This window comes from Cetorhinus maximus, chromosome 13, assembly GCF_964194155.1.
Source record: "Cetorhinus maximus chromosome 13, sCetMax3.hap1.1, whole genome shotgun sequence".
NCBI classification, from domain to species: domain Eukaryota; kingdom Metazoa; phylum Chordata; class Chondrichthyes; order Lamniformes; family Cetorhinidae; genus Cetorhinus; species Cetorhinus maximus.
The window spans coordinates 33,426,592-33,447,976 of NC_135891.1; the positions used below are offsets into that span (position 1 = coordinate 33,426,592).

The following is a 21,385-nucleotide window of genomic DNA, read 5'->3' on the forward strand; positions in this document are numbered from 1 at the left end:
TCTTTCCCTCTCAATAAGAAAAATCTTGCCCCGGCTATGTAACCTGTGATGTTCGATGCCCAAATCATTTATTGTCAAAGCCCTTTATTAAAAGGGGCTAATAATTGGTTTGCACCTGTTTTGTGGGGGGTGTGGGGATTGTGATCCACCTGCAGCCGGCCCTGTTGAAGCAAGCAGCATGCAAAGTTTGCGGTGCCTCGATATTTGCCTGATTTTAGCGAGCACAATTTTCACTTCTGGCACGCTCAACAGGGGGGGCCTAACTTAACTTAACGGCACAGATCTTACTAAAAATTTTAGCCCATTTCCCAGCCAGCTCCTGTGCAAATGAATACCAGAGAGGGGAGACTACACCTGTAGAAATGGGGCAGGAAGATAGACCTACATGGGGGGTTGGAAGACAGCCTACAATCGGGGCTGGGGGGCAGCCTATGACTCCCTGAGTATCCTGGAGAGGGTACTCCCTCTCTTCATGGCCAACAGATAATGCAAAAGGCACTTAACTGGTGGAGCCTACAGCACTCAACCCCAACCAGTTCCCCAACCCCTGGGTTACACTGTTGAAGTTTGATTTAGATATGTTGATTCAATGTCCCACCATTCCACGGCTGGACACTCGGGTACCCCGATATTACCACCACTAAAAAGGCAAAGTGATTGGCATGTTGGGATCACATTCCCCATATTTAACTTGGTGGGAGCGATTGGGTGAGGGAGGGGTGCGTGGGGATTAACATTGCACCCCTGGTCTTTGAAAAATATGTTTGCGATTAGAGATCCAAGTTTCAAATGTGGAATTTTTCTTCTCTTGGCATTATGTAAAAGTAGCTACAGCAAAGCTTTGCACATTTGAAGGCTTTTCTCAATCCATTACGAACTTTTGTGATCATTTCTAATCTCAGAGGTCAATGTCATTTATTTTGTATTCAGTTATTCTGGTTTTATAGGTTCCAGTTGATCTAGCCAATGCTGCGCACGCTGTCAAAATTGTGTTTCTTTAGACCATTCATTGTTTCATTGGTATTAATTAACTATAAGGTTTCAAAAACTTCCTATTTTGTATAAAAACAAAGTTACAACCAGTTTTGTTTTACTCATTAATGAGGCCCTGTATGCTGTTCTGGAAGCAAAGTAGTTGACTATTGTCGTGAGTAGTTATTTATTAGACAGCCCTGTCCTTGTTCCTGCTCTCCCACCTACGGGCTGTGCTTGGCATGCTGCAGGTTGTAATCTGATCACATGTCTCTGAGATTTGCTGTGTGCAATAAAACTACAACTTTAGTGGAGCGCAAAGCCTGTTAAATAACAAAGATTCTGAATTACATTACATCAATTTAATGCAAAGGAATTTAACAGAAACAATAAATTTAAATACTTCAGAGATACTAGGGGTTTTTTCTGTAATTGCTGTGGAAGCGAATTGTTTTAATAGATAACAGACATAAGAACATTTAAATCTTTTGGGGGAAAACCAAAACATACCTTTGCCTGGTGGATAAAGATAGTCTTCAGTATTTTGGCATTGTAAATATCATGATGTAAAAGGACTTATTCAACTTATACGTGGACATTGAACATCAAGGATTTTTCAACAGGAAAATGGTGCTGGCAGAAGCCAATCAGGAGCGAGTAGGTTTGCAAAAATCGGAGGAACTAACTCGTGAGCTTTCCTTACCAAAGAAAGCTCAAGGCCAGACAAAGCTCATCACTAATTTTGTAAAACTCCTGCCCTTATGTCAGAATGCTATGGGTTTGAGCCCTACTCCAAAATCAGAGTATGACTGACATTCCATTGAGGGTATTGCATTGTTGGATTACTATCCTTTAAATCAAATGCTGAACTGAGCTGTGGGGATTGTAGGGGGTGATGGGGTTTATTTTTTTTTAGTTTTAGCCCAGAATGAGTGCGTAGCCAGTGTGTGTCAGAGATGCCTGACTAAAGCCGCCATTTTCATGTTCGGAACTCATTTGAATCTAACTGGCAGACTGCAGGAACCAAACGGGCACTTCACTGCACTTCACTTGCCAGCTTTGGACAGCTGAAAAATGGCCAGCTTCAGCATGGACCCAGCTGATAGGCTGGGCTTGTTGGGGCAGTTGGGTGGTTGGGGGAAAGTGGAGGGATTGGAGGGGCGAGGGGTGGGGGGATTGCTGGCAGTATGATCCTGCTTTTCCAGGTCTCTCAAAAATTCCCTCCAAAATAGTTATCTGGGTGTTCAGGAGTTTCTAAAGTTTTCTTTCACTGGTCACCTCCTTCAGGCAAGAAACAGACAACTTGAAAATCACGTCCCCTCCCTACCCCGTTTAGTTGTGGAGTTTGTCCAAGTATCAGTCACAACATTCCAAAATAATCCATTGTGTAACAAACCTTGAAATGCTATGAGATATAAAAAGGCAATATATAAATTCAACTCTTTCTTTTCTCTAAATGTACTAACTAAAAATGATTCCCTCCTGCTAGTTGGTAACAGCCTGCCTAGAATAGGCCTTGGTAGGTTTCTCATGTAAAGTCATTTTATTGGTTTTAAAATGTTAACATACTGTGTGCAAACACTTACTGGTGTTTAACATTGTAGTGTTGAAGAGACCAGTAACTAATGAAGAACTCCTGTCACCTGGAGCACCTTACTTAAAGAAAACATTAACAGTAAGTGTGCATTCCTTGACGCTTTAATCAGTTACTACAGTGGAGCTGTGGTACAATCCAAATGGGAAGTTTTAAACTGATTCAACTACAGTACTGACATGGGAGAGTTAAGAACCCTTTATCTCAAATTGCATGGAATTTTGTTTAAGATCCAATGTTATCAAAGTGCAGAAACATTTCTGTTAACTTGCAATGTAATTCACTGAGCTTGAAACCTCAGGAATCAGTGATCCCTGCATTCCAGTTTGGATTGTGCCTGCTGGTGATCTCTGCTGTTTGAGTAAGAGGTCAGCAAGTAACCTAATTTGAATTCCATCCCACACAAGTACCTTAACACCATGTGCAGGATTTACAGGGCACAGCGGTCCCCACCTCCCCAGCCAAAAAGTCAGGGGGTAGTGGAGGAACTTGCCTGTGGAGGAACCTGCCTATGATCCCCATGCATGGTTGCCCTGCATTAATCTAACACTTGAGAGCAGTTTTAATTGCTTCAGGGCGAGACTTGCGCCCCGTCTCGGGTGTAAGCCCTGCCTTGGGGAGCTGCTGGCCATCCAATTTGCCGACAGCTCTGTATGTTCCAGCAGCAGCAGCTAGGAGCAGTGGCCACTGCTGGGGCTACAGGTAGTCCCACCGTACTGATGAACCCAGGTATGTCCGGGGCCGGGGGTCACAGCGAGGGGGTGAGGTGAAGCTGGGAGGCTAGGTTCAGGAGGCCGGGGGAGAATTCAAGCGGGGAGATGACATTGTTGGGGTGGGGGCCCAGGGGATCTGTAAAGGATGTTGCCCCTTGCTTGACACCAGCTTGTGCACCACAGGTAAATTAGCAGCGGAGGCAGGATGAGGAATTTAAATGGCCATGAATTGGCTTCTTCAGGGCTTCATTGGACTCAGAGTTGGACGGGCCACCCGATGCGTCCCCCACCCCCTGTAAAATTTCAGACAGGTCAGAGACTGGTAGGAGGATAGGTAAGGCCACCCGCTGGATTTTACGTGCCCCCCGCTGCTAGGGGAGCGTAAAATCCAGTCCTATGTGTGCATCTTCTCCCAAAGACCAAGAATATTGCCCACCTGATCAATCCGAAGGTGGGGAGCAGGGTGCCAGGTTCCCCTCCCCAACCTGGAAAAATTTAACATCCATTTTAAAATGGGGGCATCATAAAATGATTAGATACATTATGTTTGGGGTTCAGACTGCATCCCAGCTCTGGACCCATAAGACCCATTTATGCCACTTGAATAGCACATTCACTGGGCACACTGAATGCCGATCCTGTCCATGCCAACTGAGTGGTTGGGAATGTGAGAACTGATGTTGGAACCTCCTACCCTGGCTCCTTGGGCCTCTGATGCCAGGCAGGACTCAACCTGTTTTCTGGCCCTTTGGCCATACTCCTGCTGGGGTTGTGGCAAGGGTTCACCAGAAGCTCCAGGAACTTTCTTGGGCAATCGCAGTGTTCTAACTGAGTGAGGAGTCTCAGAAACACCACAAATGGTGGAAACATGAAAGTCTTTTGTTAAATCTTTAGTTAGATTATGTGGCAGTGACTAAGTGTTTTATGTTTGTTATGCAAATGTTTAACTTGTCATTGATATTATTTAACAGAAAATAATGTTTAAATTATTCATGCACAACAGCCCTGTAATAGGACATGCAATAAGTGTGCAAATGCGTAATAGATGTATCTAAAATTCCCTTCTCTAATTTAGAGGAGGCATTAACCTGCTTGAATAAATTAATTAATGGCCATGTTGAAATAGTGAACAAAGGAATTTTAGAGGTATGTTCTAGATGTGTGTACATTAGTATTCCACTGCAATCTTACAGAGCCAAATTTCACTTCAGACCAGAATGTTACTCAATAGTAATTTTAACATTTAGCTAAGTTCAGGGAAATTGCAACCTCCCTGGTACAACTCAGGCACTACAACACTGAAATGAACAGTAATGTTTTAGCAATAAAGATTTTCATCCGTTTGGAATAGCTTTATTGATGTAATAATAACATGGCAACAAAAATGGAGCCCGCAACACAATCTTCCATAAGAATTAATTCTTCACCAGTTCTTGCCCGGTAACCTCCCTTTTGCCTCAAATTCTCTTTTTCTTCTTCAGTTTCTTTTTTACAAACTTTTAACTTTGACATTTTCATTTACTAAACTCTACACCAACCTTTTGTTTTAGAATTTTTCCAAACTTCAAATCTTTTACTTACCTGTGTTTTTTGCCATTCTCCATCCTTTTGGGCTGTAAAAATGATGTGTCCACCCAATCTAAAAGCAAACATTTAAAGATTAGCAGTTATGTTGCTGTTACATTTTTCTTCAAAAGTAGGAAGAGCAGCTTTTGAATACGGAGTGTAACAGTGCCTGGTTGAGCAAAAGGGTTTGATTTCAAATTAGCTTTCTGTACTATATATAAAATGATATAAAATGATCCCCTATTCATGGTTAGCAGTGATCAATCAAGTAGCCAGAAAGGTTACCAAAAGATGAGAGGCAACCAATTGAGCATTTTTTCACCAGCATAAATTAGCAAGCTAGCAGCACATAATCTTAGACAAAGTTTATGACATTTTAAAAAAATTTCAATTCTACTTAATGTCAACTATTTTTCTTAAGAATGAGCAGAACTCTGAAACTGACATGTTTGGATGCCTGGCTGTGTTGCAGTTCAGCCAAATCACATGGACAAACTAAACATTTGCCCATTCGCAAGTTTATTTATCTCTACTTTTCCCTGCAGCATGTAAAGCTTGTTATGAAGAGCTCATCATTGTATATTTAAAAAATACTTCTGTAGCAGCAGCATAGCACTGTTAATCTTTAGGTAATTGAATAGTCTGCATCAAATGCAACACAGATTGCACTGTTCAAAAGTTTTATATATTTTATCTGGTCCAGTTACATCTTGGGGTGAATCGCCTGCTAAAAATGTTAATCTGATTTCTTTTAATTTATAAGGTCATCAAAAAGTTGTAATTTAAAGAAAGAACCATTTGCATTAGTGGGTGGACCTTCTTTCCTTCAGTTAAGTGGAGGAAGCTATGAGCATGCTCCTGTGCCAAATACCTTGCGTGAGCCATGCTAATATTGACAATGTTTTTTTTTAATGTAAGCTGCATTGATCAAAAAACAAAACAAGCTAAAGCCATTTTACTGGCACCAACATTTCAATCTGGACTTTGCAATGAAAGTATTTTGAACTGCAACTGGAAAAATAAAGACATTTTTCTGATCCCTGAAAGTTTTTGTTTTATCTGCATAGTTCTCAGGTCTGTCTATCTTGTATTATTGTTGAACAAATTGTGTATTTTTGGTAGTTAAATGTTGTTGTGACATTGGTGTGACCTTCAAGCTTCTAGCCTGAAAGCTGAGTCTTTACCAATAGTGCTCCAGCTCTTAACTACAGTCAGTACCTTATCATTACAATCTTTGACCTACTCAGTTTTCACATTCTTTCTGCATCCATGAATCACTGAGATGCCTAATATCTTTCAAATGTGATTTTCTTTCGCCGAACTGTTACACAGTCAACTGAAAACATTAATTTCCTCTATTCCTATGATCTGTATATCAGCAGATGGAATTTTCCATTACAAGCATTTCCAATTGTTAAACAGCACCTGCACAAATATATTTGTCATCAAATCTTATTAATAAATTTCAACAACTCTCAATACTTTATGTTTGTTGCCATAAGCATTTCTTATCTGGGCACCCAATCTTTAACATGGATAACAAAAAAAAGCGCTTTTTAGACAAGAACACCATTAGCACCCATGATAATTATGGTTTAAATACTCCACAGGCATTTATTTTAATACATATTTACACAAGGACAGACTTGCAAGGTCCTACCACTGATGAGAAGGTCGAGGAATTGCATCATGTTGTATCCATTTTTCAGGCACCTAGCAGTCTCCTAATTCTCCAAAATGGCAGGTGTGAAGCATGCGCATACCTCTGACCGGATCCCCAAGATCATCACTTAACCTTTGAGATAGCTGAGGCCGGAACTTTCTGTACTTAGCTGTATGGAGCTCCTCCCACAGTGCCATTAGCATGGCAATGAGGTAAGAGAGACAATATACAAGGCTCCTCAGAGCTCGCCACTTGTGCGCAGGGTAAGTTCACTCCTTGGAGGGAGCACCCGAAAATGGGAGCTCTGAAATTTCTAGCTATGAGCCTTGATGAACATGAGTGCGGAACACAGAATTGGACCTACAACGCTCTGTAGCCCTATCTCTGACCCATGGTCACATTGAGTGAGGCTCCATGCCAACAGTAAGGCCTTGCACAATCTGCTTAACATAATGTGCAGAGCATTGTAGAAAAGAAATACATCAGCTTTAAAAGAATATAAAGCAGTTCTGATAAAATAGAGTTATTTTCGTATATTTCTCTTCATTTCAGATTGTGGGTGATGCAGTGGGCTGGGGTTTCGTGGTGCGAGGAGGAAGACCATGTTATATTCAGGCAGTAGACCCAGGTGGTCCAGCGGCAGCAGCTGGAATAAAGGTAATGCTTTAGATTGAAGAAGTATGTTGTAAAAAAAAAGACATGACTTTTGATTCCAAAGGAACTGGGTGATAGGTTAGACACTAACTTTTCACCTCTGTGGTCAGGTTTCAAATCCAGCCACATTAATGGTATGTGATTTTCTGTCTGATGGCAGCAAGGTCCTATTTAAAAGGAGTTTGGGTAATGTCAATCCAACCCCAATTGGGCATGGGCCTACTTCATACGGCAGTTTTACTTAGAGACCACGGGGATGTATGAAATGGAGAAAAATATCCACCTGGTGTAGAATTGGTGTTTTTCCAAGGTTGGGACTGAGGCTCGTTCTTCAAGCAGAATAGAGGAAATTTTACCCTGAACCCTTTTTTAAATTCACTCATGGGATGTGGACTTTGCTGGCTACCCAGCATTTATTGCCCATCCTTAATTGCCCATCAGAGCTGCCTTCTTGAACTGCTGCAGCCCGTGTATTGTAGGTACACCCATAGTATCCAATTTTCTGTATTGGTTAGATACAACTGAGTGGCTTGCTAGGCCATTTCAGAGTCAACCAAATTGCCATAGACCTGGAGTCACATGTAGACCAGACCAGGTAAAGACAGCAGATTTCCTTTCCTAAAGGGCATTAGTGAACCAGACAATGGCTTCATGGTCATCATTAGAATTTTAATTTCAGATTTTTATTGAATTCAAATTTCACCATCTGCCATGGTGGGATTCGAACCCAGATCCCCAGAACATTACCCTGGGTCCCTGGAATACTAGTCCAGTGACAATATCTCTACGCTACTCCCTCCCCACCTATAGCAGCAATATAGCTGATCTGTGTCCTGCAGGCTGCATAAACCAGTTAAGTTTCTGATTTTCATAGATTTTTGTGAAGCTAGACTGCTGAAAGCCTACCTGCCCATTTCCTTCCTCCTTCTCCTCACCATTCAATTTGCATTTCCCCTATTAACATTAAACTTCCAGCTTGGATCCTCAGAGGAAACTAGATTTCTCAGTCTCTCCCCACCAAATCTGCCCACCAAACCCCAACCATTGAGCTACCTGTAAGTGCTGGTCGACTGCTTGCTGCTTGCTGGCATTATGCAGGCAAGACCAAGATATCAAAATGGCTCAGTCCTCTTGTTGAGGACATGGGGTGGGCACTGCCTGCTGACTGTTCCACGTCTGCCCAAGCTGAAATTGGGCCCAATTGTGTTCTCTGCGGTAAACTGATTCTTCCTTAGCATTACCCAATGAGATTAGATTTCTGACTTTGTGCGTTTTGCATGAATATAATTGTAGCGGTAGAATTAAATTCAGCATGGGTGCAAACTAGTAAAAAGCAAGCTCAGGACTGATGTTAAAAAGCATCTTTTCACACAAAGTGATGAACGCGTGCAATGAAAGTGGAGATAAAAACTTATTTAACTGTTTGAAAACTATTTAAAAGCTACTTAGGTGTCCTTGTGTGCAGGGGCCTAGGTTTCTAGTGATGCAATGAGCTAGACGGTTTGAATGTCCCACCTCATCAGTACTTATCTTTCTAGCACCCTCCTATTCATAGATGGATTTTGCTTAACATGAGTTGCTCATCCATGTATTGAGATGCCTTCAATTTGTTTCTAGTGCACCATACCATACAATTTTAGTGAATTGTCCTTGGCTTTGTGAATTATTTTGTGTTGGAAAAGGGTAAAAAAAGAACTTGCATTTATGTGGCACCTTTCTTAACTTTAGGATGTCCCAAAGTGCTTTACAGCCAAATAAGTACATTTGAAGTGTCGACACTGTTGTGTTATAGGGAACACAGCAGCCAATTTGCACACAACTAGCTTACGCAAACAGCAATGTGATAATAACCAGATAATCTGTTTTTGCAATGTTACTTGGGGGATAAATATTAGCCAGAACACTGGGGATAATTCCCCTATATTTCTTCGAAACAGTGCCATGGGATATTTTAAGTCCACCTAAGAGGACAGTTGGGGCCTAGGTTTAATGTCTCATCTGACAGATGGCATCTTTGACAATGCAGCACCCCTTAGTACTGCACTGGTGGGTCAGCCTTGATTTTTGTGCACAAGTGCTGAAGTAGGACTTGAACCCAAAACCTCCTGACTCAGATGAGAGTACTATCCATTGAGCCACGGCTGAGATTGCTGAATAATATACAGAGCTAATTAATATGGGTGGAAAACTGGTGGTATCTGAGCAGTTAGCAGAAATGCAAATCAGGTGGGATGAATAACAGGTGCATAGTTCAAAAATGCTAGTTTTCTACACCCCTGAAGGTTGAAATTTACCTCATGGAGTTTAAAAAAGCATTTGTAACACAACACAAGGAATTCTCTTATTACAAAAATATGTTGAATATAATGAAAATGAATCAAAAATGGCAATCAAAACTCAAGAGATTTTCTATTGTGGCCTGTGGATGATGACTCGTGTACAGAAAGGTAAAACAAACTGGTAAGAGAGACCTTGTAACTGATCTGTGATCATATGCTATGAAGATAGTTGCAAAAAAAAAATTATGTTGGTGAGAGAGAGAGAAATTATAGTGTGTTAGCCGATGGCGTGGTTGCTGGTTGAATTTCCTAAGGAGATTATAATTATAACTACAAAGCAAATGGAAAACTCTTTAATGAGTGCTCTAATGAAGGACATCTAGTCTTAGATATTTTTCTTCATCATAAGCCCTCCCACACCATTTGTTTTCTTGCCAAGGGCTTGGTGGCCAGAAGTAATGGACTGCACCCAAATCAACATTACTGCTCCTCTGGTTGCCAGGAAACACTCAACAGGAGCTCCTCATCTAATCTCCCTCTTCCAACAGTCAAATGTCTGGTCTCCATGTGATGCCTCACTGCACTGTGCAACTCAAAAGAGGAACTGAGAAGAATGTAAGAATTTGGAGCTAAATCCTCTCGCTTTTTGGCACTGTATATCAGTTCGCTAAAATGGAACTAAACATTGCCTCTTTCATTATATTTTGGAAACAGTTGGAAGATTTAAGCCTTTTCTGCGCTAATGAGTGCCCACACATGTAGAGTACTGACATATGGCTTCTTACTGTTAGTAGGCTTTGAAATTATAATTCCTTGTCAGACATTTCCAATTTTAAATCTTAATTTGTGATTGATTTAGCTTGAAGTTTCATTGCTCCACCAATGTATTTGAAGGCTTAGGCTATTAGATTCTGATTCTCTTTCAGCAGCATGCACATACAGAGGGTGGAGTCATCCCAGAATTGCTCTAAGTGCGGTAGCGGCTGTGAGAAACGACGTTTTACCCACCAGCTGCAATGACGGGTTTTCATGCCATATCATCCACTTCCTGCCTCATTAATTATGCAGCCACAGGAAACACAGCATCTCGCTGGCGGGCAGCCTCTGAATCACCCACCAAGCCGTTACTTCACCCTTTCCTCACTCTGGGTGCCATAGCTAAACTGCAGCCGCCCACACAGTTCTCAATGCTTGGAGCCCAGGGCTGCTCCAGTGAAGACATGGCCCTGAAAACCAAGAACAGTCCAGTGACCTGTCACTGGAATGCCTTTTAGAGGCTGCCGTGATGTCCTCCAACCCAGCTCTGGTCGCAGGAGGTCCAGCAATCTCACCGCTCTAGAGAAGCGGTGGCAGTGGTGGCCAATGCCAACGCTGCACAGAGAGGTTGGCCATCCAGTGTAGAAAGAGGATGAATGATCTCATCTGTGCAGCCATGATTGAATGGCGGAGAAGACTCGATGGGCCGAATGGCCTAATTTCTGCTCCTATGTCTTATGGTCTTAGGATAAAGCAATTATTTCATCACTCCAAACTCACATAGTCACAAGACCATCACACATTCACTGGCATCTCACTTACTGCCAGCTTAAGGGACATCACCACTCACTCTCTCACACACACCCTCACATCTCCATCTGGCCTCATCTCCTCTGGAGACTGCCTCCTTAGCGCTCACCATCTTGAGGTCACTTGCACAGATCAACATGTGCCCCTACACACACCTTGGGTTACCCTCCTTCCCCAGTACAGCTCTCGACCTGCAGCCTCTTCCCTTGCCTGAGGCCACTTCTCCCCCTTCCCCAAGAAAGCCCTAGCCCTGCAGCCATTGAAAAGCCACACATGCCTTACAGCTGGTCTGGTATGTAGAAACCTGCTTGTGAGCCCTCCTAAAAGTGATGCGGTGCTGCCTGTTAAGCCTGATTCTGATGACTGTGAGTGCTGCCTGAAGCAATGTAGGCAAACAAGCCTCAAAATCCCAAGCAAAGTGCAGCTCGCCAGGTGCATGTCGCATATGTATAGTTGCAAAACATATGTCTGGATGATCCAGCGTGGGGGGATGATTCTGGCTTATAATGAGATGCTAAACTATTGGAATTAGGCTCCTGACATGCGGTGGTAGGAAACACAGCCCGCCATTGACCAGTGGAGCAGATGATCTCAAACTGGTGCTACGATGACGTGAAACCGATTTTTGTGATCTCCTGATATTTTCCGCTCATGCCCGCTACGACGCCCGCTGTAAACTGGAGTGGACGATTCCACCCATGGTTTCAGGTAACTCATGCTCCTGTACTAAATTTATTTTCTGTTTGTTATTTTGCCATGGTTATTTATTTCAGTGAAGCTGGTAACATCGGTTAACATATTTTCGTCTTTGATTTCTTAAGTTTTGTATCTTATTGTCTCCACCTGAAGATGTCACGTTACCCGGGCTGTGGTTCTGTGGACACCAGTCATCCTCCTACAATTCAGCCAAGCAGCCGTTCTTCATGCATGGGCCTCAAGAGTAATTATCTTCAAACTTTTGAGCTCCAAGGTAGCAGAGTTTACATCCAGGCACATGCACTCCCAGCAGGGAGTCACAGGATAGTGACCAGCGATATATACAAACTATGACACTCTCAACTCTCAAGCCTGTACTGTTAGCTATTCTTAGCCAGGTTGAAATTTTCTCCCTGCCAAATTGCAAACCTAAGCATGACAGAGTGTGATTCATGCCCTGCAGGCAAGAATTGTGCTTATCCTGGTGCATTCCCTTGAGTTCACCTAATTTTAATCCTATTGCTGAGCTCCCCATGCTATGAGTGTGACTCATTGGGACTTCAGCACTTGGGGTGGGAAGCTAGAGTGCTGCTGTATAATTTAAAAGGTTACTGGGGTCACCAGACTTCAATTTATTTTATACAATGGGCAAAATATTTTTCAAATAAGGGAATTTCTGTCAGTGCTGCAGGAGTGCAGAAAACCTAAAGATTTTCCAGATAATCTGTGGAAGTGCTTCTACATAAAGTCAGGAATTATGTAAGCTGCCAAGGAATGCCAAACAGCAGTGATAGCAGGAGGTGACCACTAGGATCACTCATGCATGGTAATTCCTTACCACAAAATGTTTTAATGACCTTGCTAGTGTAGGCAATTCAATTGAAATCCTCCACATCTTCTAAGAATGACCTGAACTAAGCATTTCTTGCTGTCCCAGTCTCTGTTAATGTGTTTGAATTAATCATGATAAATGCCAAGGAAAAAGTAGATGCTTTTTACATCCCCTGGAAGTGTTCTTTCATTCACAACCTCATGGAAACATGCTTCTAAAAGCCTTACATAGAACTAATGGTTTGGTCATGTACCACTAAACTTCCCCATTGTGGGTTGCAGGATATTTTTTTTATATATTCATTCATGGGATGTAGGCATCTCTAGCTAAGCTAGTATTTATTGCCCATTCTTAATTGCCCTTGAGAAGGTGATGGTGAGCTGCCTTCTTGAACTGCTGCAGTCCATGTGTTGTAGAACACCCAGTGGGCTGTTAGGAAGGTAGTTCCAGGATTTTGACCCAGTGACTGTGAAGGAATGGCTATGTAGTTCCAAGTCAGGGTGGTGTGTGACTTGGAGGGGAATTTGTAGGTGGTGTTCCCATGGGTTTTCATTTAATCTGAGTTTCATTGCATCCAACGGCAATTGATATAGTTATTACTTTCAGCATTTTGAATGAATATAACAGCCTGGAAAGATTGGCGACAAGTGTATGGATCTCCAGCTATGATGTTCACCTGCAATGAGGAGGAAACATTGTAGATCCTGTGAATGGAAGCCGTAGAAGGTGAACACGGCAAAGTAGGGGGGTAAATGCTAATGGTATGTTTGTGATGACATTCTGCTTGTCCAATTCTACTATATTCCACTTTAACAGGCAGAAACTATTCATGAAATATTCATGCCTTCTACTGAGTTATGTGAATCCTTTCTTCTCAAAATGGTATCTAATTTCTTCTCTTACTCTAGATGACCCCAGTCAAAAACTACCACCTTCCCGCTGTGTCGGGTTTGACCAGCATTTCATAGCACAAACCATCACTCACTCTGTCCGTCTGGAATATGTGGCAGCTCCAGAGACATCTGCAGTGGAAGCTTCCATTACAAAGATAAGGACCTATTTGCTCGTCCTCCATGTATCACACTACTCCAATAGAGGCCTGAGATTCCAGAGTTGAAGAACCTATTCATCCAATCTCTAAACAAGTGGAGTTGGCTTGCAGTTAAGTACCTCACACAGTTGCATTCATCTCAGTAGTATAATTCATATCAGCCATCATTTCAACCAGCGCTTGGATTTGGCAGGTAGTTTTACAGCCGGCTGCTCCTCTTGTCGCTAACTTTTTCCTTTTTATCTGGCCTTGGGACCGGCACTGACACAGGCTGTCTTGCTTGCACCAGTGGCTGTGTGATGGAAATGGAAATTAAGCAACGGTTTAACTCTGGTTGGAGTAATTGGAAGAAGTGCAGTGGAGTGTTGTATGACAGAAGAGTATCGCTGAAACTGAAAGGAAGAATCTATAAGACCAACCTTGCTAAATAGTGAAGAAACTTGGGCAACATCAAGAAGAGAGGAACAATGATTGGATACTAATGAGAGATAGATACTGAGATGGATGTGTGGGCTAATGAAAAAGGAGAACATCAGGAACAAGTACATCAGGAGGGTCAGTGAAAATTATTGAAGCATTGAAGAAAGTAGCCAGGAAGAGATCAAACTGATATGGTCATGTGTTGTGAAGAGAGAGAGGAAATGTGATGAAGCGAGTCATGGAAATGGGACTGCCAGGAAGAAGGAGAAGAGGAAGGCCTAAGACCAGATGGAAAGATGCGGTGGTGAGAAACTTAAACACAGTGGGATTGGAAGATGAATGGACTGACAGGAGGAGATGAAGGCCGGGATTTTCCGGGTGGAATGTTGCGGGTGGGACCCGCCGCGGGCGAGGCGGCGCCCCAACCAGAAGTCCATTGACTTGCAGCGGGACCGGAAGATCGCGGTGGCGGGCAGGTATGGAAAATCCCGTCCGAAGAAGGATGATCAACCAGCATTGTGATGACTCCAAGTAAAATGAAAGAAGAAGCCAAAAGAAGTATCATTGGTATCTGCTTTCCATGAAGAGGCAATACCCAAAAGTAGTGGCATGCCAGGAATGGGAATGGATACTGCTCTCTCTCAAAATAGCAGCACATGTGGGGCATGTACTCTCCCTTCCACTGCCTACTGCCTACACGTGACTGAAAGCAAGCAGGGCATATGCAGCTGCACAAGAAATACAGCCTGTTCATATCATCTTAGCCCGAAGAGACACCTGTAGCAAGATAATAGTGAGCTGATGTAATATTACCATTCAGAAAGCACTTAGGAGAAAAAACAGATTTGGTTCAATGGTTAATATATCATTTGACAATTGCCAGAGAAACAAGCATTCAATTGTATGCTGGTGTCATTGCAATATAGCTGCACATTGAAAGAATGCTGATTTATGTGCTGGTATTAACCAAGGGAATACATAAAGTGAACTAACATGACATTGTGGCTCCTTGGCCTTTTGGGAAACTTGCCATTCAGTAAAGGTAGAACTTAGAAAATCCATTTAATACTGGTGTAATTCTGATTCAGCACAAATATGGCGGGAATCATATCACCACTAATGAGGCAGGAAACTAAAGTCAGGAAATTTCCTAACTTGGCAGACCTGTCTCCATAGAAATGTCCACCACCTGCACTATTTTCCCTCCAAGGAAGCGGAGGCGGCATCAAGTCAGGCCTGCCAACCCCAGAAGCAGGTCAAATGTGGCCGTGGAGGTGGGCAAGTGCTGATGAGGGCTGGTTAGAAGGTCTGCCTTGGTTCTCTGGGGCTTCAGCCCAGTTGTATTAAAGACTGTTAGGCCCCCTGGCCCTCAGCCCTCACACTCCCTCATCCTCCCCACCCACTCCCCATACCATCTCTATGCTCCCCTTGCCCTCTCCATGCCCATTCACCCAGTATACACTATGTACAGAAGCAATGACCAATATAATAACAGTGGCAATTTTTGAAATGATCATGAGAAAAACACCCATTCAGAAATCTGCTTTGCAAAAACTACTGCTCTCACAACCCTATAAAAATGTCAATCAGAAAGAGCCATTATGGTATCAATAACAGAAGCTTTACCTCACTTCACACCTCTTAATTGTGTCCAAATAAATTTACATTGAAAAAGCAGATTAAAGAAAGAATAACTTATTATAATCTCATAGCGGTGTCAATCAATCAAAGTAAACACTCCCCTTCCACCTGCCTAAATTGACCCCTGATGAGCTCATCCTTTAGTGAAAATTGGAGCTCAGCCAAGCATTCATAATGAGGCCATCTGGGAATAGTCAGACATCTGTTTCTCCAGATGGCCGCATGGGGTGCATGGAGGGGTCATGGGTAAGACCTTTTAAGCATATCTTTCAGAAGGTTCCCGAATCTGGACTATGGTTCATGACTGCTCTGATGCGTCCTGAACCACGAGTCTGCGAGAAGCTAGCCTGACTTCACGAAAATTGTGGCCGACCTGAGATGTCCATCCCCACATTGGAACCAGTCAGGTTGGGAGTGCAGGGTGCAGGCTCACCACCCACACCCTTATTCTGCACCAGGAATGGGGGTTGAAATCCTGGAATCGGGCCCTGCCCACCATTTTTAAAGGCCTCCAGAGTGCACCCAACTCCGCAAAAATCCGGCCCCATGCCTTAACACCAAAAATTGGGCAGTAAAATAACACAAACTCCTCCTTATCTCAGCTTCTAGAACATTGACTGTAAGGAGACTTCAAAACCTGTGAAACATCTTCAATTTAAAATGCAATGTAATGAATTTTCAAATACATTCTGTATTAAAAAATGGTCAAAAATTGCCAAAATATGCCCATTCCAGATCTTTACCAAATAACCATTGCTAGGAGTGCACATTCAAGGACAAAATTGGATTTGTCTGTGATCTTCCTTGTGGTTGAACAGCCTAAAAATTTCACAGTTTAGGTTCATGGAAAAATATTGACTACTTGGTCAGGAATCAGAAAGCTGCAAGAGTCACAACCTTTAGTAAGAGAAAAAACTGCAGGAGAAAAGAAAACATCACCATTTTCCAAAGCACTCAACAGAGGAAACTGTTTTCTATCCACTTCGTGCATGGAGTGATAAATCTGATTTGACTTAATTGTAGCAAAGAGTAAGCCATGCAAACCACAAGTAGGCTTATGGTACCAGGTAATCACTTTTCCCAGCTACATGCTTATGGGCACTCCCCTCATAACCACACTAGCAAAAACGATAAGCACTATGTCAATAAGAACAAATTCAAGCAAATAAATTTTTTTTAAATCAGAAAACGTGGGAAGATGCCAATTCTTCTTGTTGTGCAATTATTGTTGTCCACTGATTAGACAAGTGAGTGAACAACAATACTGTAACATTCTAGCATTGGAAGACAAGTTGGGTTTATCTCAGACCAGATTGCATTTTAATTAATGGCTAAATAGTCCATAATTTGACACAACTTTGGCTCACTAAGTGCTGATTAATACTGTACAATTTATAAGGACATTGGTCCCGATATTGAGGTCAGTGGTGAAGGTACTCACTGTTCATTACACTAACAGCTGCCTACACACATTTCACAAGCTTTTGAGCAGCAACTTGCTTTCCCTGGTTGTCCGATCCAGCCTGGTGTCCTCTGCAGATAATCTGTGGCATGTATGAGCTGGACTCTTAAATCAGTCAGATTCAGGAATCCTCGCTGAGACATGCAGTCTAAACCAGGAATTATAAACTAGAACATTTAATTTACTGTAAAAGCATGCATAGAAAGGTAAATAAAGTGAGGAAAAGAAAGTCAGGATTAAAATAGAGAGATATAGGAGATATAAGAGACAGAAAGAAAATTAAAAATAATCTCCAACAATAATTAAATTCCCAAGGAATAAGATTGCACACTTATAAAGTAAAATGTTTAGTCTCAGAGAAGTTGGGTAGAATTTAACTCCCAAGGGTGGGGTGGGGTGGGGGGTGCTGGGAGGTGAGGGGGTGTGTCTCTGTATAATGGAGCGAGAAGGTACAGGGTAGAGACCCCATCACCTTCTCGACTCTCCCCAGTTAAGTCCTCGACACTACCTGCCCAAAGGCGGCCACTTAAGGGCTTCATCCTGTCACCACTGGTATTCAATCAGCAGCGGACAGGGGTCACGACATGTAGGCAAGTCGCCATATGAATTCTGCCAGATGTATCATGAATGCAAGGCATTATAAGGTGCTTATGTTTTGGACTGTCTCTTTAATTCAGAATGAAATGGAGGAATGAAGAGGATCCTGTGATCTGATATGCTTTTTGCCCAACATCAAGCCTGTGTGGCTTGGTTACCATGGGGACAGGAGGGACCCAGGAGAGGCTATTCAAATGTGCATACTGTAGTTCACCCCTGAAAACAAAGGCAAGAGCAGCTGGCTTAACTGTGGGCAGGCTTTCTGGCCCGAATTTTTGCTCCTGAGCCAGGCGTGCAGAGTCGGGAAAGTTCCCAACTCCCCAAACCCAACTCGGGAGAAACTCCACCAAACCACTGGATTTTTGTTTTGGGGTGGCTGTCGAGGGCAGCAGGTGCTAACTGCAGTTGGAGACCAGCCCCCAGAAACATTGAGGAGGCAGCTACAGAGGCTGATGAGTGCCGAGGCGAGCTGTTTAAAACGCCTGCCTCAGTGCCTCTGGGGCTTTGTCCCAGTCATGATAAAAACAGTAAGGCCCTCTAGCTGTCACTCTTCACACGCCCTCACCCCCCCCACACCCCCCATGCCTTCTCCATGCCCACTCATGACATCTCATGCCCCACCCAGCCCTCATGGCCCCATATACCCTCCATGCAAACCTACCCACCCCCTTTGGCCCTTCATATCCTCCATGCCAACTCATCCCCCCATCCCCATGGTCCCTTATAAGCCCTATGCCAATTTATGCCAACCCACGATCCACCCCCACACATCACCCTTTGCCATTACATCCTCCATGCCAACTCACCCAGTATCCACCATGGGCAGAACTCAGGACCCATGCGAGATTAAATAAAATTAAGTTCTAAATATCTATTACAGACTGCACAATATTAAAAAAAAAACTTTCATTGATAAAAGCCCACTCAATACATTTAAATTACTTCAAGTACTTTATCCCTTATAAAAAACAAACATTTGTATTCAAAGCTCTGCATCAATGATGGTTAATCCCTGTTTAAGCACTTGAAGCTGTCAATCAAACTGTGAATTTACAGGCCTCCCATTATGATAATTATTGTGGAGTATTTTAAACCAACATTCAACACAGGGTCTTTTGTTCAAACGTCAAGCAGCCTTTATTTTTTTACACCGATAGGGAGACAATCTCTACTGGTAAACCAAGAGACTTCTCCAATGATGCAGAGTTTCTAGCAGTCTATATACTATTCTAATTATGTTACAATCACAGTGCCGCCTACAACAGAACCGATACTATTAGAAAGACTGGAATTTAAGACATCACAACAATGACACAGGATAACCACCATCATGTCATCTGATTAAGAAATGGAGAAGGCCATTGTCAGAACCAAATGGCCCCAGACAACGGCAGCTCTTCTACAGTCTGAGACAAATTTCAATTTCCCTGTGTTCAGCAGCTCTACCAGTGTATGTCACGTATGCAACACTATCTGACCTGACATGGTTATTGGCTCGCAGACTTGCACTGCCCATGCTGCACAGTGTAATGCTGCTACTTGCCAAACCCTGGGCTACTGGGGATTGCTGGGTGGAATAATAAGCTACTGACCTTATGTCCCCGCCATACTCCTGCACATTACTGCATTGTAGAAGTTTCCATCCACATTGTCGTGCATGTGGAATGGCTGGGACATATTGAGCAATCTAAGGGCAGGGGCTGATGTCAGAGCAGCCTTCAACTCTCTGTAGGCCTTATCCTGTCCTGGCCCCCACTCTACCTTTCCTGTTGCCAGCCTTCCTCCCTTTATTAGTCGTTGTATTGGTCCGTGGTTGCCACAGAGTCTGGTATAAAGTTTCTGTAGGAATTAAATAGCCCTAACACCTTCCTCACTATTCTGACGATCATCGGTCTTGGCATGTTTTTGATGGCGGTTTTTCTTTCTTGGGGGAGTACCTTACAACCCTGACTAATTTCATGTCCCAGGTATTTAACCTGTGGTAGTCCCAATTGTGCCTTTTTCAGATTTACTTTAAATCCTGCCTCCATTAGGGCCTGCAAAGTGCATATTAGAGCACCCATGTGTCCCTTTTCATCCTCTGAGGCTTTCAGTATATCATCTACATGTTGTAGAAGTGCACTTTGATACTTTGCCAAATCCACTCCTTCCAGTGCTTGTCTCATTGCACCATGGAACATATTAGGGCTGCTATGGAATCCCTGAGGGACACTGGTCCAAGTGCATTGTTTCTCTTCTACCGTCAATGTGAATTTTTCTTGTGACTCACCATCCAATGGTATGGACCAGAACCCACTGGCAATGTTCAAGACTGTGAACACTCTGTGTTCAGGTTTTAATCCATTAAATATTGTGGAGGGACTTGCCACTATGGAGTGTTTTTGCAGAGTTACTTTACTAAGGGCAGTATAGTTGACTGTCAGTTGATATGATCTATCCGGTTTCTTTACAGGCACTATAAGGGAATTAGTGGTCAATGTGGTTTCTGTCAACATCCCTTGCTCTACTAGATCTGCCATTATATTCTGCATGGCTTCCCTTGCCTCTGGTTTTATTGGGCATTGTCTATGGGCTTGGTGTTCCGGCCCCGTTATCTTAATCGGCTCCGTCCTTACCATTCCGCAGCCTTGTTTAGATTCTGCTCATACCCCTTCTATCGCCTCACACAGTGGTCCCCACTTGCTGTCTTTGCTCCAGTCCCGGCTTAGGGGCTTTGTGCTGGATATTTGTGCTATGTACTAGGCGCCTGGACTTTGCGTCCTTTCCCCTAGGTCTCTCCGTATTATTCTCTTGTCTTTAACATCTATTAACAAGTTTAGTTCACTCAGTATATCTATTCCTAAGATTGTCCCTTCAGGGTTTTCACATACCCATAATTGTACCGGGGAGTATTATACCCCCTATCTCCAATAATTGTGTCTCACTTTTATAAGCCCTAACCTGTTTTCCCCCCCCCACTCCCTGTATTAACATCAAATGTTTAGTGAGAGGAAGTTTCAAATTTGTTATGGACACCGAGGCCCCTGTATCTATTAGCACCTCCCGCTGCCGGCCCCCTAACAGCGCTGCTAAATATATTCGGAGGTCATGGTCCTATTGCTGCCTATTGTTTCTGACGCGGGGTTTTGATTTTCTCGATCAGTTGGTTTTTGTTCATGTCCTCCGTACTGGATGTTTGTCCAGTTGGAGGAACCGATTGTTGTTTGGGGTCCTGTCCTGCTTTGTCTCCACCGGCTGACCAACAGCCCTTGGCCTCATGGCCGGGCTTGTTACAGTTCCTACACTTTCTCCTATTGCCCTTTTTTGGCATTTGGCACTCATTGCGCCTATGTCCTGGACGGTTGCAATTATAGCAAACCTCACCTTTTCCTCCTGTTTTTGCTACGGCTGCCACTGACTCTGCTGCGGCTAGTTTAGCCATCTGTTAATTGTCTATGCCCGTGGCCCATCTAACTAAGGAGTTGTAACCCTGCATCGCGACTAGTCCCATCCATATTACATCCTGATGTGTTTTGCTCAGTCCGTCTTTAAACATTTTTAAGAATGCTGCATCGTTCCTTGCTGGGTCTCGTACGCCTGAGGGTACTATATAGGATGTCCACTTTATCTCCCCATTGACGTGTGCTGATTCCCCTTTATTCTGTGTTACTCCCATTATCATACCCCAATTCACTGGCAC

At 43.2% G+C, this 21,385-nt stretch overlaps 1 protein-coding gene across 3 annotated transcripts in view; it reads left to right on the forward strand.

Annotated features, from left to right (window-relative positions):
• The window catches only part of LOC144688531 (DEP domain-containing mTOR-interacting protein-like), a 75,424-nt gene that overhangs the window by 44,032 nt on the left and 10,007 nt on the right, over positions 1-21,385 (forward strand). For 2 of the 3 annotated variants that reach the window (XM_078555225.1, XM_078555226.1), the window contains exons 7-8: positions 2,577-2,647; positions 7,061-7,165. In XM_078555225.1, the coding sequence (XP_078411351.1) occupies positions 2,577-2,647; positions 7,061-7,165 (176 nt within the window). Of the gene's footprint in view, positions 1-2,576; positions 2,648-7,060; positions 7,166-13,443; positions 15,021-21,385 lie in introns of those variants that run through there. The other variant, XM_078555228.1, reaches the window with a different exon arrangement.